Source organism: Prionailurus bengalensis, chromosome X (assembly GCF_016509475.1).
Source record: "Prionailurus bengalensis isolate Pbe53 chromosome X, Fcat_Pben_1.1_paternal_pri, whole genome shotgun sequence".
NCBI classification, from domain to species: Eukaryota; Metazoa; Chordata; class Mammalia; order Carnivora; family Felidae; genus Prionailurus; species Prionailurus bengalensis.
Genome location: NC_057361.1, coordinates 16,025,575 through 16,051,866, shown reverse-complemented (window position 1 = coordinate 16,051,866; position 26,292 = coordinate 16,025,575). Strand labels below are relative to the sequence as shown.

The 26,292-nt window shown below is 44.0% G+C and overlaps 1 protein-coding gene across 8 annotated transcripts in view; it reads left to right on the top strand.

Annotated features, from left to right (window-relative positions):
- The window catches only part of SH3KBP1 (SH3 domain containing kinase binding protein 1), a 334,334-nt gene that overhangs the window by 62,999 nt on the left and 245,043 nt on the right, over positions 1-26,292 (top strand). The window contains exon 1 of one of the 8 annotated variants that reach the window (XM_043570576.1): positions 24,086-24,239. The exons of the other annotated variants lie outside the window; for them this stretch is intronic. Within the exon in view, the coding sequence (XP_043426511.1) occupies positions 24,177-24,239 (63 nt within the window). The 5' untranslated portion in view covers positions 24,086-24,176. Of the gene's footprint in view, positions 1-24,085; positions 24,240-26,292 lie in introns of those variants that run through there. 8 annotated transcript variants of the gene reach the window in all.

Sequence of the window (26,292 nt, the reverse complement as noted above, 5' to 3'; positions counted from 1 at the left end):
TTATAAAAAGAAATGTTTACCACAAATACACAAATAGTATAGCAAGATAGTGTAAACATATTGCTCAATTCAAGTCCATTAGAATTAATACGTTCTTTAAAAAAAATTTTTTTTTAATGTTTATTCCTGAGACAGAGAGAGACAGAGCATGAGTGGGGGAGGGGCAGAGAGAGCGGGAGACACAGAATCAGAAGCAGGCTCCAGGCTCTGAGCTGTCAGCACAGAACCCATCATGGGGCTTGAACTCATGAACTACGAGATCATGACCTGAGCCAAAGTCGGATACTTAACTGACTGAGCCACCCAGGTGCCCCTAGAATTAATACGTTCTAATTGCAGAACCTCTGGACCAAATAATGAGCTCTATCCTGCCCTCTCCCCAGTGGTAGTGAGGTGAGCAGAATTTCTAAGCTTCCACTCATTATTGGAATCCCCAAGATTCCACTCCCAAATACGCAGAGCCTGAGAATGTGATGTGCTATCATTCTAGTGATTGTGTTATGTTATATGACACAGTTGACTTTCCAAAAGGGAGGTATCATGGTGGGCCTAATCTTATCACATGAGCCCTTAAAAGCAAAGAACTTTCTCTGCCTAGTGGCCAAAAAAGAAGTCCTAGAAATTCAGAGCTTGAGGAGGGACTGGCTGCTTTGAAGATGGAGGTGTCACGTGAGAAGGAATACAGGCAACTTTGCTGGAGCAGAGAGCAGACCCAGGCTGGCAGCCAGCAAGGAAACGGAGACTGCAGACCTCCTGCTGCAAGGAATCGGATTCTGCCAGCAACTTGAGTGAGTTTGGAAGTGGATTATTCTTCCAGGTGTCTGGAGAAGAGTCCAGCCTGGTTGACATCTTGATATCAGCCTTGAGAGCTGCTGGGCAGACTATCCAGGTGAGGCTGCCTGGACTTCTGACCTACACAACTGTGAGATAATGAATGCGTGTTGTCTTAAGCCCTGAGGTCTTTGGCTTAAAATAAAGACAGCAAATGGCCTAGGGCAGTGCTCTTCTTTCCTACTGGCAGGTTGTCAGTTGATACTGAGTGGGGAGTCTGGAATTTTGCGTCCTGCCTGGTGGCACCAGGCGACCCATTGCAGCTCTCCCCTCATCCGCTGGCATGTTGTCAGTGGAGGCCAGATGGGGAGTCTGGCCTTTGTCTCCCCCCAGCCCCCAGCTCAGAAGTAGTAAGTGGCCCCCATTACCCACCCTACTAGAGTTGGGAAGATCTTGGAGAGGAGGGAGCTGGAGAGAGGGATTCCTTAAACCTGTATAGGAAGTCTTGGGCAAACTCCTGACCGACCCATACGTGAATTTGACTAGAATTAACATACCAAAAAGTTTGAGAAGAGAAACTACAGTGTGGAAAACCACTTAGTTTTCAGAGTGACCTCTAGGTAACACAAATGAAGAAGACCTGAATAGCAGTGCAAGGCCTCTGTGAACTGAACGATCATTGGCATTACAGCCTGCCAAAGTGGCCCGGGACCTGCATGCTTCATCTAAATAGGATTCAGAATCTTGTAATATAATAACCCAAATGCCTAGGATACAATAAAAAGTCACATGTCCCATCAAGAACTGGGAAAACCACAACTTAAATGATTCATTCCTAGGTATTTTGTGGTTTTTTGGGCAACTGTAAATGGGGTTGATTCCTTGATTTCTCTTTCTGTCGCTTCATTGTTGGTGTATAGGAATGCATCCGATTTCTGTGCATTGATTTTATATCCTGCAACTTTGCTGAATTCATGAATCAATTCTAGCAGTTTTTTGGTGGAATCTTTAGGGTTTTCCATATAGACTATCATGTCATCTGCGAAGAGTGAAAGTTTGACCTCCTCCTGGCCGATTTGGATGCCTTTTCTTTCTTTCTTTTTTTAAAAAAAATTTTTTTTTAAATTTACATCCAAATTAGTTCGCATATAGTGGACAATGATTTCAGGAGTAGATTCCTTAGTGCCCCTTCTGCATTTAGCCTATCCCCCCTCCCACAACCCCTCCAGCAACCCTCAGTTTGTTCTCCATAATTATGAGTCTCTTCTGTTTTGTCCCCCTCCCTGTTTTTATATTATTTTTATTTCCCTTCCCTTATGTTCATCTGTTTTGTCTCTTAAAGTCCTCATATGAGTCCTCCTATGATTTTTATCTTTCTCTGACTAATTTCACTTAGCATAGTACCCTCCAGTTCCATCCACATAGTTGCAAATGGCAAGATTTCATTCTTTTTGATTGCCGAGTAATACTCCATTGTATATATATACACCATATCGTCTTTATCCATTCATCCATCAATGGCCATTTAGGCTCTTTCCATACTTTGGCTATTGTGGATAGTGCTGCTATAAACACTGGGGTGCATGTGTCCCTTCGAAACAGCACACCTGTATCCCTTGGATAAATGCCTAGTAGTGCCATTGCTGGGTCGTAGGGTAGTTCTATTTTTAGTTTTTTGAGGAACCTCCATACTGTTTTCCAGAGTGGCTGCACCAGCTTGCATTCCCAAAACCACAACTTAAATGAAAAGGTAATCAACAGATAACAACACTGGGAAGACTCAAATGTTGGAATTACCTGACAGATTTTAATGCAACCATCATAAAAGATGCCTTAATGGGGGTGCCTGGGCGGCTCAGTCAGTTGTGTTGCCGACTCTTGATTTTGGCTCAGCTCATGATCACACAGTTGGTGGGATTGAGCTCTAAGTCAGGCTCTGCACAGTGCCTGCTTGGGATTCTCTCTCTCTGCCCCTCTCCATTACATGTGCGCTCGCTCTCTCTCTCTCTCTCTCTCTCTCAAAACAAATACATAAACCTTGAAAAAAGATGCCTTAATGAATAATGACAAACATTCTTGAAACAAAAAATTAAACATTCTTATCAAATAAATTGGAGATATTTAAAACATGGAAATTGTAGAACCAAAAAATAAAATTGCCACATTAAAAAGTTTACTGGTTAGCTTAATAATAGAGATGAGAGTGGAAAGAATCAGTGAGGTTCAAAACAGATCAATAAAATTTACCCAGTCTGAACAACACAGAGAAGATAGTCTGGAAAGACAAAAGAACAGAGCCTCACTTACCTATGGTACAGTAACATAAGGTCTAATATTTGTGTCATTGGAGTCCCAGAAGGGAAGAAAAAAGTTATGGAAATAAAAAGTATTCAAAGAAATAATGGCTGAAAACTCCCTTAACTGGGCAAAAGGGATAAACTTCCAGGATCGAGAAGCTGAGCAAAACCCAAAGAGGAGATCTGTGCCAAGACACATCAATAATCAAACCTCTAAAAACTAAAGACAAAGAAAAAGCCATGAGAGAGAAACAACATGTTACCTGTAGGAGAAGAATGATTTGAATGACAGTGGATTTCTCATATGAAATCATGGAGTCCAGAAGGAAGTGCACAGCATTTTCTGGTGCTGAAAGAAAAGAAGGGTCAACTCTGCATTCTATATCTGGTGAAAATATTATTCAGGAATGAAGAGAAAATAAAAATATTCTCAGGTGAAGGAAAACAAAGAGAATTTGTTAGTAGTAGACCTACTCTTAAATAACGGCTAAAGAAAGTTCTCTAAACTGAAAAGGAAATGGCGACAGAAGGAAGCTTGGAACTTCAGAAAGGGAAACAAACAGTGGATGGGTAGAAATAGGGGTATGTATAATAGGCTGTCTTTATCCTCATTAGATTTTAAAATTATGTTTGATGTTTGACGCATAAGTTATAATATCATCTGGTGTGGTGTTCAATATGTGTGGCGATAATATATAAGAAAGTTATATTTAAAAAGTGGGGAGGGTATAAAGGAACATCAATGGAAGTAAGATTTCTATACATCACTTCAAATGGGAAAATATTGATACCACTGGCTGTGATTATGTGTGTATATTTTAATAACTAAAAACCATTAAAAACCACTAAAAATTATACAATGAGATGTACTCAAAGACTATGGATAAATCAAAATGGAGCTTTGAGAAATGTACAAGTAACTCACAGGAAGGGAAGAAAAAGGAAAAAGAGGGATGATAAATAGAGAATAAATAGAAAACAAATAATACAATGGCAGACTTAAGCCCTGATATATCAATAATTACTTTAAGTGTAAATAGTCTAAATTTACCAATTGAAAGAGGTAACAGAATAGATAAAAATGTGACTCAACTATGCGCTGTCTACAAGAAACTCACTTCAAATGCATTGAAGTGAAAAAAGTGAAAGGGTGAAAAAAGATATGAAAGCATTATTTTTTTAAAAAAGCAGGAGTAGCTATTTATAATACCAGATAAGGTAGACTAAAGAGCAAAGAAAATTAATGAGACAAAGAAGGATAGATGATAACATTGTTAATCTACCAATAAAACAGCAATCTTAAGTATGTATGAACAAAACAACAGAGCTGCAAAATACATGAAGAAAAACTGGTAGAGCTGAAAGACAGATATATCCACAATTATAGTTGCGAGTTTCAGCATTGCTCTCTCAGTGTTTGAAAGAACTACTAAGTAGGATATCATCAAGGATAAGGAAGAACCAAGCAACATCATCAGCCGAGTGGTTCTAATTGATATTTGTAGAACACTCCACCCAGAAACAGCATAAAACACATCCTCTTCAGTACCTATGAAACATTCACCAAGTTAGACCATGCTCTGGGTCATAACACTAACTCCAATATATTTAAAGGAATGGAAATAATAGAGAGTATGTTGTTAGACTATGATGGAATCAAACTAGAAATCAGTAACATAACATAAAGGTAACAGGAAAATCTCCAAACACTTGGAAAACAAATAACACATTTCTGGATAATCCATGGGTCAAAGAGGATGTCTCAAAGGAAATTTTAAAAATACATCAAACTGAATGAAGATGAAAATACACAATTTGTGGGACACAACCAAAGCAGTGCTAAGAGGAAAATTTATAGCACTAAATGTTTACATTAGAGTGGAGGAAAGTTCTCATCAATAACCTAAGCTCCCACTTCAAGAAATTAGAAAATAAAGGAGAAGAAAAGAGCAAGCAGAAGAAAGGAAATAATGAAGAGCTGGAATCATTGATGTTGAAAATAGAAAAACATCAGAGAAAATCAGTGAAGAAACTAGTTCTTTAAAAATATCAGTAAAATGGATAAACTTATAAGAAGACTGACAAAGAAAGAAAACACAAATTGCAATGCTAGGAATAAAATGGTCTATCGCTATAGATCTTGCAGCCATTACAGAGATAGTAAGAGAATATTACAAACAGGACTTATATGCACATACATTTGACAATTAATATGAAATGGACCAATTCTTTGAAAAATCACAAACTACCAAAACTCACTCAAGATAAAATAGATGGATAATGTCAATAGTCATGTAACTATTAAAGTAGTTGAATTCAGGGGTTCTGGCTGGCTCATTCAGAAGAGCATGCGACTCTGGATCTTGGAGTCATGAGTTTGAGCCCCACGTTGGGTGTAGAGATTACTTAAATAAAAAAAAAACAAAACTTGAATTAATAACTTAAAAGCTTCCAAAAAAGAATCTCCAAGCCTAGAGGGTTTCACCAGAGATTTCCATCAAATATTTAAACATAAGCACCAATTCTACATAATCTCTTTGAGAAAATAGAGGAGAAGGAAATGCCTGCTAATCATTTTATCAGGCCAGTATTACCTTGGTACCAAAACCAGGCCAACAGTACAAAAATAACTACAGACCAATGTCCCTCAAGAGCATAGACACAAAAATCCACAACAAAGTATTAGCAAAACAAATCCAGCAAGATATTAAAAGAACCGTATTCTATGACCAAGTGGGATTTATTCTAGATATGGACGGCGGCTTCATTGTTCAAAAATCAGTTAATATAATCCACCATATCAATAAGCTATGGGAGAAAAAGTAATCACATAATCATATCAATTGGTACAGAAAAAACATGTGACAAAATTCAACATCCATTCAAGATAAAAACTCTCAGCAAAGTAAGAACAGAGAGGAGTTTTCCCAGCTTGATAAACAACATCTACAAAAAACCTACATTAATATTATACTACATGGTGAAAGACTGAATGCTTTCTCCGTGAGGATGGGAACAAGGTGAGAATATCTGCTCTCACTACAGTACTGGAAGTCCTAGCCAGCACAATGTTGAGAAAAGAAATAAAAGGCAATGAATCAGAATGGAAGAATAAAATCGTTCCTGTTTGTAGATGATATGATTCTTTACGTTGAAAATCCTGAGAATCTACAAAACAACTCTTAGAACTAATAAGTGAATTCAGCAAGGTCACAGGATAGTAGGATAGATGAACACATGAAAATTAATTTTTCTATATCCTAGCAATGAACATACGGAAACCCAAATTAAAAGCACAATCCCATTTACAATCACTCCAAAAATAATTGAACTACTTAGGTATAAATCTAGCAAACACACACAGGATGTATGTGCTGAAACTACTAAATGTTGATGAAAGTATTCGAGGAACATCTCAAGAAGTAATGAGGTATACTGTGTTCGTGGACTGGAAGAGTCAACAAGGTAAAGATGTTAGTTCTCCCCAAATTAATCTATTGGTAATGTAATTCCTACCAGTATCCCAGGAAAGTTTGTTTTTTTTTCTTTTTTTGTAGACTAGCTTGTTTTAAAATTTATATGGAAAATCAGGGACGTCTAGGTGGCTCAGTTGGTTATGCACCTGACTTTAGCTCAGGTCATGATCTCGTGGTTTGTGGGTTTGGGCCCCGAGTCAGGCTCTGTGCTGACAGTTTGGAGCCTGGAGCCTGCTTTGGATTCTGTGTCTTCCTCTCTCTCTGCCCCTTCCCCACTGACACTCTGTTTCTCTCACTCTCAAAAATAAATAAACATTAAAAAAATTAAAATTTATATGGAAAATCAAAGGAACTAGAATAGTTAAAGCAGGAGTATCTGAGTGGCTCAGTCGGTTAAGCATCTGACTCTTGATTTCAGCTCAGGTCATAGTTTCACAGTCGTGAGATTGAGCCCAGCATTGGGCTCTGTGCTGAGTGTAGAGCCTGCATGAGATATTCTCTCTCTCTCTCTCTGTCTCTCTCTCTGTCTCTCTGTCTCTCTCTCTGTCTCTGTCTCTCTCTGTCTCTCTGTCTCTGTCTCTCTCTCTCTCTCTCTCTCCCTGTCTCTGTCTCTCTCTCTCTCTGCCTCTCCCCACTCCTGCACATGTGTGCTTACTCTTTCTCTCTCTCTCTCTCTCACACACACACACACACACACACACACACACACACAGAGTTAAAACAATTTTGAAAAAGGAGAGCAAAGTAGGACTTTTATGACTGTTATGACTTACCATAATAGCTCTAGTAATTAAGACAGTGTGGTGCTGGTGCAGAGATACATACATAGGTCAGTGAAACTAGAGAGAGAACCCGAAAACAGTCTCACACAAATATGTCCTACTGATTTTTGATAAAAAAGCACAAGCAGTTCAGTGGAGGAAGTACAACCTTTTCAACAAATGGTGCCAGACAGAGCAACTGAACATCCAGAGGTGGGGGGGGGGCAAGGAAACTCAACCTCAGTCTTACACCTTATAAAAATTTTTATCTCCGAACGGATCAGGGATTTAAATGTAAAACATATAACTATAAAAGTTTTAGAATTAAACATGAGAAAATCTTCAGGACCTAGACCTAGGTGAGGAGTTATTAGATATCACACCAAGAGAACATTAAAGAAAAAACTGATCGAGGTGCTTGGGTGGCTCAGTCGGTTAAGCCTCTGACTCTTGTTTTGGCTCAGGTCACGATCTCATAGTTGGTGAGTTCGAGCCCTGCAGTGGGCTTTGTGCTGACAGCATGGAGCCTGCTTGAGATTCTCTCTCTCGCTCTTTCTGCCCATCCCCTGCTTGAGCTCTATCTCCCCTCCCTCTCAGAATATATAAATACACATTGAATGTGGTCAGCTTGCAAGGTTCTCTGTGCTGTGACCCCCATCTCTCTTTCCAGCCTTGTATCCCACTTCATACCCTTGCACCCCCTCATGCCTTCACAGCCCCAGAGCTTGCTTCATGCTTTCCCGGGGAAACCTTCTTTGACCTCCTGACTCTTACAAATACCATTTTCTTTCTTTCTTTCTTTCTTTCTTTCTTTCTTTCTTTCTTTCTTTCTTTCTTTCTTTTTCTTTCTTTCTTTCTTTTTCTTTCTTTCTTTCTTTTTCTTTCTTTCTTTCTTTTTCTTTCTTTCTTTCTTTTTCTTTCTTTCTTTTCTTTCTTTCTTTCGAGAGACAGAGTGCAAGCTGGGTAGGAGCAAAGAGAGAGGGGGACAGAGGATCAGAAGCAGGCACTGTGCTGACAACAGAGAGCCTGATATGGGGCTCAAACCCATGAACCATGAGGTCATAACCCGAGCCAAAGTCAGATGCTCAACAAACTGAGCCACCCAGCTCCCCCACAAATACCCATTTTCTACAGGCCTTTGTAGTGCCATATTTCTGTCCTCAGTAGCACTTGTCACTCTTAGAATTTTAAGTCTGTTTTTGTGGCTGTTTGACAAATGGCTCTCTTCCCTTTTGGACTGAGGTTCCATGGCCTCTGTGTAGCATTATGTCCTCGGTGCCTGGTGCACAGTAGTGCTTATCCATATTTGTTGAATGAGTACTATCTTTGTTGCTTGTTTCTCTACCCTTGTGGTTATTGACAGCACTGGGTACCTGACCCTTGCTCTTTGGATAGTGGTGGTAGTGGCCACTTAAATAGACCGTGGTCTTAGGTTCTGACTTCCAGAAGCAGTTTCGCCTGAGGCTTTCCAGAGGAACTGATTCTTCTGGCCTGTAGGGAATGCACGCGGGCCAGGGTCAGTGGTGGAGCCGGCAGTCGATTGGAAGATGGCACGCTGGACGGCGGTCTTAGGCGTCCATGTTTAGTCAATGTTCGTATTCTTTGTTTTTCTTTTTACCAGCTGAGACTTCATTGCCTGCTGACCAATTACTGTATAACCTTAACCTTAGGGCCCCTAATAATGTATACAGTAGTATAGAAAATACAGATGCTATGAGAGAAAAAAGCCGGCTGTGGAATTGTCTATGCAGTGTGATGTATAAACTGCCAAACCCGGTGTATAGGGAGAAAAATGCTGAAATGTTAATAGGAGATTTTGTTTCTTTATTTCTAAGATTTGAAAAAATTTACTTAAAATTGAGAAATGTTTTGATCCGACTTGTTTACTTTTCCTCAGGGATTAAGGTACATTCATCCTTCAGCTTCTTGTGATTGAAGTGGCTCCCGGGCATGTATTACTTTTTCTACGTTGCTGTTTTTTAAATTCTTCTTGTCTTCCAAGTGAATGTGAGATTAACGAAAGTACCCAGTGAGCTAGGGAAATTGATCTCTTTCTGTGTAATTTGGTTTGAATTTTTATCAGATCTGTAGATATCTGAGTGTGCACTGATCAAGGGTCTTTATTTTATCACCAACTGGTGACTCAGAGCAGTGGTTTAGAGTCAGAGCTGAGCCCTACAACTTTGGGGGAAGTTAATTAAGCTCTCTGAGCTTCCCTCGTGCATCCATCAAATGTTTATTGAGTGTTGACTGTGTTCTAAGCACTAGGGAATACGTGGGTGAGTAAGTCAGACAAAAATCCCTGCTGTCAGGGAACTTACATCCTAGTGGGGTAGACAGACGGTAAGCCATAAGCATAATAAATAAGTTATAGTATGTTGGAGGGAGAAAAAAGCAGGGGAAGGGGATATGAATGTTGGGGGCTGGATTGCAATTGATGATAGGGAGGCCAGCAAAGGCCTTACTGAAAAGGTGACCTTTAAGTCAAGACTTGAGGCAGTGAGGAAGAGAGCCCTGTGGGGATCTGGAGGAAAGAGCCTCTCAGGCAGAGGCAACAGCATGTGCAAAGTCCCCGGTGTGCTAGAAAAAGAACAAAGGCCAGTGTGCTGGAGGGCACAGGTGAGGGCATCCGGAGATGGGGGTAGAGGTTCACAGGGCTCCACATGGAGTAGGGCTACTATAAGATTTGGGGTTCTGGGCGAGATGGGAAGTAATCGGGGGAGCTCTGAACAGTGTAGTGATGTGACCAGGGATGCTCTCACTGGTTCCTTTTGGCTGCCCTGTGGAGAACAGACCACTAGGGGCAAGGGCGGAAGCAAGGAGCAGAGGTCAGAGGCCAATGCAGGAAACCAGGGGAGACCAGAAGGTTGGTAATGGGAACAGGGAGAAGCAGTCAGATTCTGGACATTTCTGAGGGTAGCACCACCAGGATTTACTGATCGTATTCTGGATGTTTCTGAAGGTGGCACCCCTGGGATTTGCTGATCAGACTGGTTGTGTGGTGAGAGAGAGGAGGGAGGGATGACCCTATCTTTTTTTGCTGAGCACCGGGAGCTTATTAAGGATGTGGGCCTGGAGTTCAAATGCCAGGTCCAGGCTACAGATAGGAATTTGGGAATCTCATTTGGTGAAATGAGATCACCTGGAGGGGCAGTGTGGCCAGAGGAGAGAAGAGCCCCGGGCATCCCAGCGTTGAGACTGACGGGGAATGGCCAAAAGGGGAGGAAAATAGCCAGGCAAGTGAATGTTCAAAGCGGGGCAGATGTTTCAGGAGGGGGAGTGATCCCTGCCCACGGCCCACCAGCTGTGCAGCCTCAGAAGTTTCCTCCCCTTCCTGAAGCAGCTCTTCATCTGTGAAAGGAGATGGTATCCTGGTAGAGTTTTTATAAGAGCTACAGTTATTTTATCATGTGCCAGATACTGGGAAACTCTGAGAACAGAAGGATGAATAAATAATAATGTAAGTAGAGTCCAGCTACACATTAGTATTATTACCAGTAATGATGAATACCTGGTAGAGGGCTTTTTCCCTTTCCAGAATTAGTCCAGGTATGGGCATGCAAATGAGAATTGCTACTATTCTTTTTTTAAAGCTTTTTAAAATTATTTTTGAGAGGGAAAGAGAGAGAGAGAGAGAGAGAGAGAGAGAGAGAGAGAGAGAGAGAGAATGAATCCCAAGCCGGCTCTGCACTGTCAGTGCAAAGCCTGATGTGGGGTTTGAATCCACGAATTGTGAGATCAGCCTAAACCAAGAGTCAAACGCTTAACTGATGGAGCCACCCAGGCGCCCCAAATTGCTACTATTAACCAAAAATTATAATACTCTAATATTATGTTCATGCACTTAAGTACAGAATATCTCTAAGGTATTTTATCTGATCATTTTTTAAAGTTAAATTTTTATTTCTTTTTTAGAGAGTGAGAGAGGGAGGGAGAACAGAAGCAGTAGAAAGAGAGAGAGAATCTTAAGCAGGCTCCATGCCCAGTGTGGAGCCCAACATGGGGCTCGATCTCATGACCCTGAGACCATGACCTGAGCCGAATTCAAGAGTCAGTCACTTAACCCAGGTGTCCCTAGCTGATCAGTATTATTGAAGGTCTTAAACCACATTGTAAGGATTAGGATTTTAAAAATTAGGTTCATACACCTGCCAAATGTACACATTCTTCAGACTGATACATTCTGACATGAAAAAATGGTTAGTGTCTCCAAAACCAGGAAGCCACATGTTCCAAGTAGATAGCACAGAGTAAATTTGATGCATTGCATGAAATCTTCTTTATTCGAGGAATCCTTCAGGAATATGTCCCATTTTCCGAACTTTATTGAAGAATATGAAATGGACTCTTTTTTAAGTTTATTTATTTATTTTATTTTGAGAGACAGCATGCATGTGCACATGCGAGAGTGGAGGAAGGGGAGAGAGAGAGAGAATCCCAAGCAGGCTCTGTGCTGTCAGCTTGGAGCCTGATGTGGGACTCGGACCTATGAACTGTCAGATCATGACCTGAGCCAAAAACTAAGAGTCAGGCTCTTAATTGACTGAGCCACCCAGGTGCCCCAATGGACTCTTAACTATAGAGAACAAACTGATGGTGACCAGAGGGGAGGTGGGTGGGGGGATGGGTGAAATAGGTGATGGGGATTAAGGAGTCCACTTGCGATGAGCACCGGGTGATGTATGGAAGTGATGAGTCACTGTGTTGTACACATGAGACTAATGTAGCCCTGTGTCAACTGGAATTAAAATAAAAGCTTAAAAGAATATGAAATGAAATAAATGGTAGTCATTTGACATCAAAACGGTAATTTTTGGAATAAAAGTTTTCATAGGTGATCAGGTCCTATGATAGCCAGCTAAACTTTTTAGATTTTCAACTCATCCATTCAACTTTTGCTTGATGACATTGTTGAAATGTTGTTTTCACTTAAGGTATCATTAGAGTTCTTTGTTAGGGTGAAGGTAGAAAAACATATGCAAAAACATCTGTAGCATGGTGATATCGAAAGGCTGCCCTTCCTCCCTCCCCATGATGTATACACTGTGCGCTGCAAGAAAACCTGCTGTGCCCTTGCCTTTCTACCAAGGAATTTCATTCTTTCTGCTGTGACCTGTGAACCTGGTCAGGTCACTTGCACTCGGCACGACTTTACTGAGGTGTGTGGAGTGCAGGGTGGTGGCTGCAGACCCAGGATCTGCTTTCCGGGACTCGGGACTCGGTCGGGCTTTGGCCGCGAGCAGTAGTGCCCCACGATCCTAGAAGAGTGAGTCTCGGTTTATTAGCTCCGAGACCCTGGGAAGTCATTTAATCCCTCTAGGTATCTATTTGTTTCCTCGTATGAAGCATGGGAATAGCAACAACAGCAAGTGTACCTCTTTGCTAGCGTACTTGCGAGGATGCGTGAGATCACGAGTATAGGGCAGATCAGAGTCGTGTTTGATGCATATTCATCGGTCAACAAATGCTAACTATGAACATTAAGTATTGAGCTACTCTGAGAGACTGGAAAAGTACAGAGGTATGGTGTTTGTCGGTTGGGTGCTGGGGGCAGGGGGAGCTGAGATGGAGGTAGGAGTGTAGGAGGTTTATTTGTGGAGGGGAGATAACACCCTTGGGAGATGAAGGGGTGGGGAGAGGGGCAGGGGGAGCCTCAGGCTGCGGTCCCAGCCAGCCTGACAAGGAGCTTGTGAGCACACACTGCTGGGCGGAGGTCTGCCCAGTGTGGGCCGGCCTCACCCCCCCCTCCCCCGTTCCTGGCAGTGCCTGGAGAGGGCTGTCCAGGAGGAGTGACACCCAGGCGGGAACACAAGCTAGGGCAGAGCCTGAAGCCACCGGTTCTGTCCTGAAGGGACAGGTGGGCAGCACACCTCCAAGGCTGCCCAGGAGACATTTTGTTTCCCTTTAGTTTCTTAGCTCACAAGGGGATTTGAAATTCTGTATTCCCTCCCGCTCTCCCCGCCCTGCCCGCCCCCAGCTCAGGGGCAAATCTCACCATCTGTCTGCCACCGAGGAGGATTAGACAAGAGATCTTGAGGGGAGTTCAGGGAGAGTGAAGGTAAAAATGTGAATGTCTCCAGTGTGTGGTAATAACAGGCATGAACACAAAAGCCACACACACATACACGTTTATCTATTTGTGGAATGAGGTGCTTGAGGTCAGCCCATTTTAGCTCTTTGCTGCCTGTTTTTCTTGTCACGAGGGAAAGAGCATTTCATTTGTTGTCATACTTCCTCTGGGACCACCAGGTCTTTTTCAAGAAAACCAACGAAGTCCATACCCTGTGTCTGGGAGTCTGGGTGGAAAACAGTGGGCTTGCCTCATTTGTAAGCGGAGGGGCTGTCCACGGCTGTCCACGGCCTGCCCTGGCTTTCTTGAGGCTGGTGGTTCCAGCTGGAGGCCTCGAAGGAGGGGCCACGGGAACTGGGCTCTCCTCGAAGGCCTGGGGCAGCCATGGCGGGGGGGGGGGGGGGGGGGACGCTCGGGCCCTGCTCACTTCCGGGGCCGTGTGGGGACCCTCCCGGCTGCGCTGTCCTCTCACACGGAACCTTTCTCTTCTGAGGAAGCAGCACAGCTCCTCGGCAGGGATGTCATTTTCCTGGCTGTAAAACGAGGCCATGGTCGAGATGGGAGATATAGCTCGTAGCAGTAGAGCAGGCCCAGCTGAAAACCAAAAGGGGACTGTTGTTGCACATTGTGGGAGAAAAAATAGATTAAAATTGCCTTTGAAATATTTACTATAGATGCATATTTTAGTCATGATTATAATAAACCACAATTGGCATTGACTTAAGTGTTAAAACGCGAATATCTTCTTAGGAAGGCTGTGTGTGTTTTGACAGTGTCTCGTCGTCTGCAATGTGACGGCAGATACCCAAGCCTTCGGTCACACGGGGCTTGCTTTCTGACCACATACGGCTCACAGTAAAGAAACGACATCCAAATCAATAGGTTGGCAGATTATGGGCAAAAGGTACATGATAACTGTTTAAACCCACAAGTGTTATCGAGTTAAAACTGCTAAGACTGTAGTCACACCGTAATAGTGGGGCCTTCAGGGCCGCAGACAGAAAAGGAATCAGGTTTACTGCTGTATTCTGTAACTGCTGTGTAACAGCTTGCCTTATATTCATAGTTCAGTCTTTAACTGTTTCTCTCAGCTGCAAAATCATGAGTGTGTGCACAACCTTTTTCTCTTCAAATCTTGAAACCGCAATAATTGCCAACCTATTAAAAAATACATCTGCATTATGAACGTAGTTTCAGCTGTTCTGTGTTAAATGAGTAATTATGACTTTGGGCTCCGGTGGCACATGATACGAACTTGGGTCCACATTTGAATATGGAGCATGTCAGGTTTGTGTGGTTTCACGTATTGAGAAATCGCTTCTTTGTGCTTATTGATATATATTTTTCTCATGGACCACTCTGTTATTTGGTTCAAAATATCACATGACAGATGATGTCTCGGTACATATAATCCATGTAATTATAGTGAGAGCTTCTCCTGTCATTGGTGGTTAAAAAATCCACACACCTTACTTCTTTTTTAGCCTCTGATATTTTTTATTCAATTTTGCTCTTCCTTTTATTTAAAAACTTGAGTTTGAATGGTTTCCATTAACAGATATTTTAAGATGACAGTCAGGTCTAAGGTGCTGCCAACTTGAAGCTGAACGCAGTCCCCGGCCCTCCAGCTGGATATGAAATCTAATTTCAGGCCTGGTGCAGTGCAGGGAGGTAGCTGATTTGTAAACAGCCCTTGAAACAACATAGCAGCAGTTGACAAGTGGCGGTTCTGAGGAGGGGGAAGTGTGCTATTTAGCTGTCTGACTGGTCACCCCGATTGCACTTCCACCTGGGGTTGCGTCTCCCAGAGCCACACGTGATAATTAAAGCTACAGGTTCATCATTGGTGGGGCCATCCCATTTCATTCCCGTTACAAACTTAGGCTTGTCTTCATTTGTTGTAACGAAAGCCAAATGCAGATCCATCCCCTTTACTAAAAACTGTATTCTTTCTTCCTTTTAATTGAAATGTACATGTGAATATTAGAGCATACAGATAATCCAAAGTCACTCTCTTTGCTAACGAAACTCACTGTAGGGCCAGTGTTGGCCTGGGGCATGCATCTGCCATTCTCAGACCACGTGCTCACGCAAGTTCCTCTCAGCCCTGTAACCCATCGCTGTGTCTGTGGTGATGGCAGATACCAGTAAGTTATCCAGGTCTGCCCATTTTTTTTCCCCAGAGGGGTTAGAATGGTCTTAAGTCCAGAGAAGGAACATGTTAAATATTCATCTGGTTTAATTGAATTTAATGTACCATCCTTAAGATTAATCTGAAGTTTTGGAGTCATTAATGGTTCATTTGTTTTGTAGCATGGAATTTATTTGCCGTTATTTAAGATAGTGAATTATTTAAGTAAAAAGGTGCTGCCGAATGACCTGTGGTCTGCCGGTGCGTGCATCAATGACCTCACGCTTCCATGAATGTTAATAATAATGGTTGGATATCAGTTTAAAGGACAGTGAATCGATTAACGTGTAATATTGTCATATACTTGGATTTATAAACCTGCACAAACAAATTGTTCTCTTTGAGGACATTAATTCTTCTACTTGAGTTTCTTCTTTCACTGCTTCAACACTGAAAATCCGTGGTGTACTGGGGTGATTTATTATTTTTTTTTTCCAGAACAGTTTTGGAAGTGTTGCCACAAACACTGTGTTTTTTTTTTTTTAATTCAGGTGATCTCTGTAATTATTGAACAAGAATCAAGTGCTGTGTACGCATCTCAGTCTATTTATATTATAGAACCATTTTCCACCATGGCCACCCACATGTTGATTTTGTATTTTGAAATGTTACTGAACTAGTAAAATATAGAAGAGCATGAAAATATAAACATCTCCCTACCCGCCACCTATTTTATCAAATGTTCCCGTTTTGTCATACTTCTGATGCTTTGAAAAAAATCAATAAATGGACTTCTAGTTTCAGCTCAGAGATGTAGAGAGCTGCAGAGATGTGTCTGCCACGCTTACGAGGAAAAATCTGGACAGATTGGAAATTGACAAGAGAACTGAGTCTGCAGAGCAAATAGCCATTTAAAAATCTGGAGAGAAGAAGCACTTTCCGAGACCTGAGGCCTGAGCATTTACTTCCCAGAGGCAGAAGCCACCAGACACTACGGAAGTAGGTAGAAAGATCAAGCTAAAAATTTGACAAACTGCTGGAGGTTGAGTGCAGACTAGCTTGAGAGTGTGAAGCTCCTGGGGGCAGCAGAGGAGTGGGAAGGTGGCCTATTGTTTTGCAGGCTTTTCCTCCAGGAATCCCACCTTGCTCTCGCAGGGAAGACTGGGGACAAACTAAAGAAAACTCAGGGAGCGGGTTGCAGGTGCTGGCTCGGGACCACCGAGAGAGACCCACTCAGACTTTTCTCCTTTAAGGAACAAAAGGCTTAGTCTGCAGGGGAAGGGTGGGGTGTGAGAGCACCAGTGAAATACCATTGCAGCTGGGGGAAAGGAATTCCATCCAGGCCAGCCCCCCACCTCACCTCAAGAAAGTCTTAATCTTCAGGGAGAAGGGCCACAAGGCTGTAGACTGAGAACGCTGGGGGATGCCCACTGCAGCTGGGGGAAGGGAGAGGGGGAGCTCTATTCTTGGAGGAGAGGCAGAAGCACTTGTGAAGGCTAACACCAGACACAGGTCTGCAGTGCACTCCAAAGATGGGGGCTTAGAATATTCACAACCCCTCCACCCCAGCCCCATAGCACACTAACAAGCCTCCGGGAATAACAACAGTGGATTGTAGCAGGGAGAACTTCAGGAGACAGGCTCTTTCTGGGCAGCAGCACAAAGGGAAGCCCCAGAGCCAAGAGGGGGGACAAAAAAGATCACTAGAGGAATTTGAAGTTTCTCATGTCTGTAGGAACCACCGACCTCAACATGGCCCAACTTCTGGCTAGCTTAACATAAATCCCCACACTGAGGTCTCATTTGCCTCAGTGTCCACTGCCCTATACAAAATGTCTGGCTTTCGGTCCCAAATCACAAGACATGCCAAAAGGCAAGGAAAAGCATTCTGAAGAGACAAAACAGTCATCAGAACCTAACACAGATACAACACAGCTGCTGAACTATCAAACTATATACCCATACATTACCTGCCTCAGTCCACTGAGTGTCCTTTATGTGCCATGGGCCATTTTAGGAATGGACTTAACAATGTCTGTACTCTTAGAGAGTGTACATTCTAACAGAGGAGAGAGAGCATAACTGCAGACAAGCAAAAAAAAAAAATAATTACAGAGAGTGAAATATGCAACAAAGAAATATAGGAGGGGAAAAGGATAGAGTGACTGACTGGTGGAACGTGTAGGCTGTTTCACCTAGAGTCATCAGAAAAGGCCTCTTGGGGGAGGTGAAATTGCAGCTTACATCTGAATGATTAGAAAGCTCCTGCCATTACTAGGTGCCATTTAAGTAGAGAACAGCAAGTGCAAAGGCCCTGAGGCATGGACAAGCTTGGAGCCCCTCAGTATATTAGCGCTCTGGAAGGTAACAGTGTTATGGGAATGTTGCTGGTGAGAGCAACCCCTGCAGCTGTGTCACTGTCAGGGCTAACCTAGGGAGGAATTAGTGGGTGGGTTCTCTCCTGTTCACATTCTTCTTCTCTTTAAACACATACAGAAATTACTCTTCTTTCCCCTCATTTTGGGGGCAAGGAGAGTCTATAATAACCTTTCTTGTAACCACTTCAGGACCTGGCACAGAGTGAAAAGGAACATGAATTTGCTGTGGTGAGTCAAGGCCTCGTTATTTATCCAGTAAAAGTGTATTATTTACTCCTCTTCGCAGTTGTAGAGAATGTGCATTAACTCCACTAATCCTTACCCCCATCCCCCACCCCAGGGAGTGATTATTCCTATGTCACAGATGGAAAAAGTGAGGCCCAGAGATGAAGACTGCAGATCTGTTAAAGGTCAACCTTGGCGTTGGAACGCCAGTAGCCTGTGTGTGATGGACCGGAAAGATGTGTAAGACCTGAAAGGATGGGTATTCTTCAAAAATAGAGACAGTGATGAAGGTAGACTGGATACAGTTGCTTCATTCTTTTTTTTTTTTTAATTTTTTTTCAACGTTTATTTATTTTTGGGACAGAGAGGGACAGAGCATGAACGGGGTAGGGGCAGAGAGAGAGGGAGACACAGGATCGGAAACAGGCTCCAGGCTCTGAGCCATCAGCCCAGAGCCCGACGCGGGGCTCGAACTCACGGACCGCGAGATCATGACCTGGCTGAAGTCAGATGCTTAACCGACTGCGCCACCCAGGCGTCCCAACAGTTGCTTCATTCTTATGCTAAGTCAGTTGATGCTAAAGCATTGGCTGGCGAAACTGCGTAGGGAAATGGATTCAATAAATACGTGGCGAACCATCTATATCATTTGGTCATTTGTTATGAGCGCTTCAAAACAGATGAAAATGGGCAAATAGTTAAACCTCCCAATTCCCTCTGCTGTCTACTACATATGTAACTATATAATAATAATAATAATAATAATAATACCATGGAGGCAATATTGTCTGGCACTCGTCTACTGAGAACATTCTGGAAATCAACATTTGTGATCTCAGTAACCGTTACATAACTGGTATCAGTCTACTGTTATGTACAAAGACGGCAACTCTCACCTGCTCAAATGCTTTTTGTTTTTTTCTATAATAATGCTTATTGTTTGAGAATAAATAAGTCATAATAAAACTAAACCTTAACAAGTACATGATTGGAGAGAGAGAACTTCGCGCTGGATGAACAGGGTGACGATATCGTTTGGTTTCTGGTTTTTGCCATTAGAGGAAAGGAAAGAACTTTCCCACGAGCACCTCTCTTGACACATGAAAAGGTTGCTGGTGTTCAGTAATGAAACAGTCGTTAAAGGAAATGTAATCAGGGTGGAGTTTTCTCTGACCAGTTGTAATAACTGAGCACCCACTGTGTGTATAGTTCTATTATCTGTACCATTCATGTGGTATGACATGCTGGATGAGAAAAACAGCAAAGTTTTGTACAGCACTTCCCATGGACCAGAGACGTTAAGTAACTGTTAGCCCAGAGGAGCACAGCTAATCAGTGCCAGACCTGGATTTGAGCCTATGGGGCCATTTAACTCCAGAGTTCAAGTGCTCTTTCACTCCTGATTATACTAGGGTACAGGATATCTGGGTGGCCTTGGCTACATTAAAACAGCAACAACAAAGCAAACCGTGATTAGCATGAGGGGTACCCATATCTATCAGGTTCTGAGAACTTGCTGGGAATCTTCGCTGAGCTGGGTGTTAGGCTCTGTGAGATTTTTTTTTTTTTTTGATATGCGGCCACAGAGATTTTTTTTTTTTAACATGCAGCCACGTTCAATTGGAACCACCACTTCCTGTGAATGCCTTATGATGTTACTTGAAGAAGGGAAATAAGCATATAAATTTTTAAAAAGTTTCTTGAAGTATATTGATTTTTAAGACTGGATGCAATTAGTAGTTCTCATTAGTTCCAAGAATTATTTATCCTGGAATGCTTTGGTTCCATGTAAAGCACTTTAATATCGGAGACTGCAGGTTCTGCTGCTTTGATAGTCCGTGAGTCGAATGTGGCCGGTAGCTTTAAGCATGCGCAGTAATGCAAGTGTCGATGCTGCCAGCACAAATGGAAAAATGCATTGCTTTAATTGAAACAGCAGGCCATGTCTAGTCTTTGACTCTCTTTACATTTAATCTGACTACTCATAGTTTCTGGGAGGGTGGGGAGGGAGCGAGCGGGATTTGGCCCTGTTGTTCATCAGGAAGATACTGAAAAATTTTGGAATGTGAATTCTGACGCTGACCTCCCACTGCTTCTTCTCCCTCTTGTGAAGGTGAAACAAAACACAACCTAGGAGATTCTGAAGCCCAGGCTCCTCAAACTTTAACATTGCCCAGGAGTCCTAGGCTGAGGGCGGGGTGTATGTGGGCAGATCTTGTTAAAATGCAGATTCGGATTCAGGGGGTCTGGGCTGGGGCTGTCCGGTGTAGGGAGACTGAGATTGTGGTCTAACAAGCTCCCGGGGAACGGTACTTTTAGTAGCAAGGATGTAGCCAGCCCTTTTCTCCTCAGCCCTCCGTGTCAAGGCTGTACTGCTCATCTGAATCACCTGAGGGAGTTTGGACAACATAGATTCCCAGCCCACCCCAAATGGAATGAATGGGAGTCCCCAGGGCTGATGTTACGAAGATATGGCGGGGAGGGGGGGGGGTGGTTAGCTAATGAAGTGATTTGATAATAAATCTGTCAGCTTTGTCTTTTTTTGGCCGGGGTGAGGGGAAGGGTAATGACAGCTTTGAAAACTTTACTGTAGGAATCAGATTGACAAACTCTGTGACATCCTAAGAGCTTCCGGTTTGACCTCAACTACAGGAGAAATCTTGACAGCCATTCCCCTTGGAAGGGAATTGCCCAGTTCTTTATGATTGTGTCCAGACTGGCTGAAATCAGAGAGTGCGGAGAAGAGAGAGGGCTTAATGGTTAGTTTGCTGACCTGCTCAGCATTAGATAATGTCTGTGGAGGTTCCCAGAGTGCGTCCAGGGGAGCTAGGGCCCAAATATGGAAAAGAGGAGCCATGATTATGAGGTAGGAGTTGAAATTACCATCGCGACGATTTAAAGTGTTATTTCAGCACTTTCCTCTGCTCCTGGGTTTGGGGTTTCATTGCTCGTGGTGTTCGGAGAGCCGGGCCGGACAAGCTAGGGAGAGGGCTGGATGATGTCTTTGTTGTAATGAAGCACCAATTCCACAGTGGGGTTCTGTGGGTCACCCCTTTCCGGTATGACTTTTTCTTTTTTTTTGATAACTGAAACACTCCAGCAACTGAATTAAAAAAAAAATTTTTTTTTAACATTCATTTTTGAGAGTGAGAGAGACAGAGCATGAGCGGAGGAGGGGCAGAGAGAGAGGGAGACACAGAATCTGAAGCAGGCTCCAGGCTCCGAGCTGTCAGCACAGGGCCCGACGCGGGGTTTGAACTCACGGACTGCGAGATCATGACCTGAGCTGAAGTCGGACGCTTAACCGACTGAGCCACCCAGGCGCCCCCAGCAACTGGATTTTTAACATTTCTTAAATCTTAGTAATCTTTTCCCCTGAGATCATGTAGGAAGATAAGACACAGGTGGAGATGATCATCCAGTGTTCCTCAGTCTATTGTGTCCCTTTTTAAAAGTCCCTTTCTTCAAAACCAAGTGTTTCCCATTCTTGTTGCATTTGTAATATTCTTTACGCCAGCTCCTTACCTTGTCTAAGGGTTAAAAAAATAATAATAAGGGAAACGCCATGATGAGAAAAAAAAAAGTTGAGCGTGGGAGAACTAGAGACAGATTCCAAGGGACCTGGCTCTCACCCACACCAGGCTTCAGGCCTGGCAAGGGACACAGGCACCCACACCGTGTAAATGGAACCCTGAAAGAAACCCCATAGCGCTGACCACACTGAGCGCTTTGCTTTTGTCTGGTCAAACCCTCTCTGTTGCAAAAGGCAAGGCTCTACGGCATAGCCTGGTGGGCGAGACAGACCCAGAAGCACTTTTCTAACCCTCTCTGGTGTGCACTTAGTATGCCAAAGGAGCCCAAAGGGAGGGTAAGCTTAGAGGCTGGGGCAGGGGAGGAAGGAAGGGATAGATCAGGTGAAGAGGATGGTGAGAGTGACCGAGGATGTATGAACCGAGGCCTGCAGGGGAAGCGGTTTGATAAATATCTGGAAGAAAGCCTTGCCAGTGAGTAAAATGGGAAGTAGAGGCGGGGGTTGGGGTGGAGTGAAGTTGGGACGTGAGAGGCACTGTGCACCTCTGTAAGGAATTTGGACCCCAGAGGTGATCAGGAAGCATCAAAGGAGCCATTTTAAGCAGAGGCATGTTGCCGTCAGATGTGGATGGAGGCAGAGTTTAACAGGTGACTTCTGAACGAGCATCTGCTCCCATGTAGCTTATTTCAAAAATAGCTTCATTGAGATCTAACTTGCATACTGTACAGTTCATCCACTTGTGCCTCGTTCAGTGGCTTTCAGCATATTTAGGGTTGTGTAATTATCACCATGATCTAATTTTTGAACATGTCCTTCCTGCCCCAAAGAGACCTTGTGTCCCTGTGCTGTTACTCCCCACTTCCAAGCCCAGCCCTCGGCAGTCAACCACTCTTCTTTGTAATTTCTCCTTTTTCTTTAGCGTTGAAGGGAATGTCTTCTGTGAGTGTATTATTAACTTCAAGGGGTCTCTTTGCCAGATTACAGACTCTTGCTCTTGGCTTCCTAGGTATTGCTCAGCCTGTTCGTATCAGCAGTGATGTATGTTATCTCACATAATTTTCAGGCTACAGGTCGGATGGACCCCAAGGGTAGTGTGTTCACCTGCTCAGGGGGACATCAGAGACCTGTGTTCTTCCTGTCGCTCCTCCATGGGTCGTGCTGCCAGAAGCTTCACCCAAGGGCTGGTTTCTTCGTGGTTGTCAGGCAGACGTAGGATGGCATCCACTGGCTGTGGGGCCCTCTGCTTCCTTGTTCAGGGCGGGCATGTAGGAGGAGTCCTTTCCTGCAGTCTGATTGGGTGAACTTAGCTCCTGTTGCCCACCCGGAACCAATGATTGGCTTAGAGTTAATTAGTCTGCCCTCTGGAGCCGGGGAGTGGGCTTGATGGGGGATGGGTGGGTACCTGTGGCCAATAGTTGGCTCTGCTGGGGGGGAGGAGGAAGGGAGCCGCCTCAGCTGGTTAGTACCGTGTTTGAAGCTGCCCCTAGCTTTATGTCTGTGAAAAGCGTCCTCAATTCAGATCTCACCACTTCGGGAGGTCGTGCAGATTTGGTCAGGCGGTGCACTGGAGTTGACCTTTGGACAGTGTCATAGTGTGGGCGATAGTGGAAATGGTGGTAACATTAACTTATGTGGGAAATAAATGATTTAAGCCTCATTAGAAAAACCTGTTTGCTTTAGGATAGAAATGTTTGAATACATGACTAGTAGTAAATAGTAGGGAAATCATTCTTATCTGGTTATTAGGTTAGCCCCTTGGAATCTCTCCTTGGGGGAAAAAATGAAATCCTGTCCTGAATGTGTCAGTATTTGAGGTACTCTGTGAACTTGAAATTAACAAAAATTGACTTTGTTTCAAGTATAATTCACGCTTCACTAAGCCCAGTAGACATTCTGCCAGTTACTTGCACTTTATTAAATTTTGCTTTAGATGTAATAAAAAAAAATTCAAGGTAGGCCTCTGCTTTGCAAGTAACTTATTTGATTATGAGCTGTATTTTCAAGTCTGTTTTGGAGTGAGGTTTGCCCTCATGTAAGTAATGAGCGTTTGCTGGCGCAGCTCTTTAATGGTGAGAACGGATGTTGAAGAAAGCAAACACCATATGCCCTTTGTTTCCCGTGCATGTCCCCTCCTGGAGGCTGGGTGGAGTGTTTCAGCTGTCTCGAATAATCTCCATTTTGCTGTTACTGCAGACTTTGCGGCTCTCCCACTCTCTTCTCTCCGATGTTACAACTTCTTCCTCTTCCTCCTCCTCAGTCATAAAGGTTCCACGCTCTGAAGCGCCAGAGATTGGGTTAATTTTGAAAAATGAGTTTCCCTTGATTTGTGACAGAAATTAGTGCAGAGAATTAAAAAAAAAAAAAACCACCACCCAGCGTGAATGTGTAGTGGGAGGGGCAGGCGGGTTGGGTACGGGACAGGATGCTTAGAATAATTCTGCTGCCAAGTGAATCAGAGAGACTCTCAGTTCTCGGCGAGCACGGAGCATACTCCTGCCCAGAGTTCAGACGCAGTCAGCCCGAAATCACCACTTGATGCTCCACAGAATGGAGCTTTCTGCAGCCAAAGCCCCGGGTGCTGCAGACGCGTCTGAGACTGTAAGTAGGACGTACATCTGGTTTGATTGCTATTATGCCTGCATCTTTTGGAGCCTGGTGCCCCGCTACTTCTTAGGCCGGGAGGGAGGCATGATGGGGAATTTGGTCCCAGCTCAGTCCTTCCAGAGAGATGGTGAGCAACACTGTTTTCCCGCTCAGATCTGGGTCACAGTTACCTTGTTTGTGGCAGAAGGGAATGTCTTTCTTGGGGCGCTCCTGTGACAGAAGTGGCTTTTGGCTGATCCCCTTTAGTAGTGTCATCTACAAAGATTTTGGACAGCCCTGTCCTCTGGTGTGAGGGCTCTTCCCTTCTCCCGACTGTGATCGAAGAGTTTTGTCCAGGGGACACCCCAGCCAGCCAAGCCTCCCCGCGCCCCTGCCCCGCAGACATCCCTTTCATCAGGTAAGTTTCCCTATCAAGGGCGGGGAGCAGGTAACGTTTCTGAGGCAGCTGGCAGGTTTGCAAGCCTGGGATAAAGCCAGGTGTGGAATGCAGCTTCCCTGCGGTGGGAAGGAGAGGAGTGAGATCGAAGGCCGAAGGCCGGACGGAAAGTCAGCTTGAGATCTGTTCAGAGCACAGTTTGTTGCTAGATGCCAGTCGAGGTGGCAGGCAAAGCTCAGATCCTCCCTCTGCTAACTGGAGCTTTGGGCTGCCAGCAGATACTCTTCCCATCTGCAAAGCGCTATCACCGCATTTCACGGCGTCGCGGGGTGGTTGGAAGTAATGGATGTGAAAGTAGCCAGCGCTTGGTGGGCACTTGCTAAGTGGTGTGTTTTTGCCCTTCGTACCCCTTCTCCTTCCTTAGTGGGATATTGTACCATCCGTGCGAGCAGTGTGCTGGGCTGTGGGGCGTGCCACCCGTGTTGCTCTCCTGGCTTCTTTCGGGGGCAGCCTTCGTGGCCTCCCACATTCTCTTGCTTGGTTTCATAAATTTGATCTTGGCGTCAGCCTTGCTCAAGACCAGAGCCCTAGAGGTTGCCCTTTTAGCCTGGTCCAGGGGACCCCCTAGAACAAGGAGGTCTCGGGGAGAAGGTGTGAGTGGGTCATGCTGTGTCTCAGAGATCCATTTGAGTTCAGGATCATGGGGACGGGGGACCCAAGTCAGGAGGCCGTGTGATGAATCCTGGGGGGACAGTGATAATTCAGAAGAGCCATTTCCCGTTCAGCTTTGAGTTTCCAAGTTATGAATACCTATATTCAGCTGGTACAAGGGAGAAGAAACAGAAAACTCAAATCTCGAAGAAAGCTGCTTAGCAGTTCGTCTGATTTCTGATTCAGGAGTAGGCGTAGGACACTGTCATGGTGACACTCCATCTGGTTATTTCAGTGAACCTGTTCATGGATTTAGGCAAGCTGCGAGCACATCAGTCCGTTCCCAATTGCCTTCCACCCTTATGTGCGTGTGTTGGGGACTTTTCTTTTTGTTTTTTGTTTAAAGTTTCTTTACTTCTGAGAGAGAGAGAGAGTGAGAGCATGAGCGGGGGAGGAGCAGATAGAGGGAGACACAGAATCCAAAGCAGGCTCCAGGCTCCGAGCTGTCGGCACAGAGCCCGACATGGGGCTTGAACTCATAAACTGCGAGATCATGACCTCAGCTGAGGTCGGACACTTAACCGACTGAGCCACCCAGGTGCCCCTGTTTTGGGGACTTTCTAGAGCCTGTCTTGTTAAATTAGCTTTACCATGTGCTTTATATTTGCTAACTGTGAGTTAATTGCTAATAAGAGTGTTTTCTTGTCAGTCACAAGTTCTCCCACCCCTTTCTGTACTTGAATTCCTTGTATTTCGTCTCCTATTTAGGCTAAAATTGTTCGCCTCTAGCTGGCAAGCCTCCTCAACAACTGTCCACGAGCTCTAAGGCAGGGCTAACTTTTATCAGTGTTTTTGGAGACATTGTATCATCTGTACACTTTGTTTCATGGGCGAAGATAAAAGAGTACTTCTTATCTTAACCAGCATCAAAATCCTGTATCACAGTGTTCCAGCCTTCAGTAGCTCTCTGTGGGTCTTCATTGAAATCCACTTTCTTCCCCATGCCCGGCTGTGCCTTGT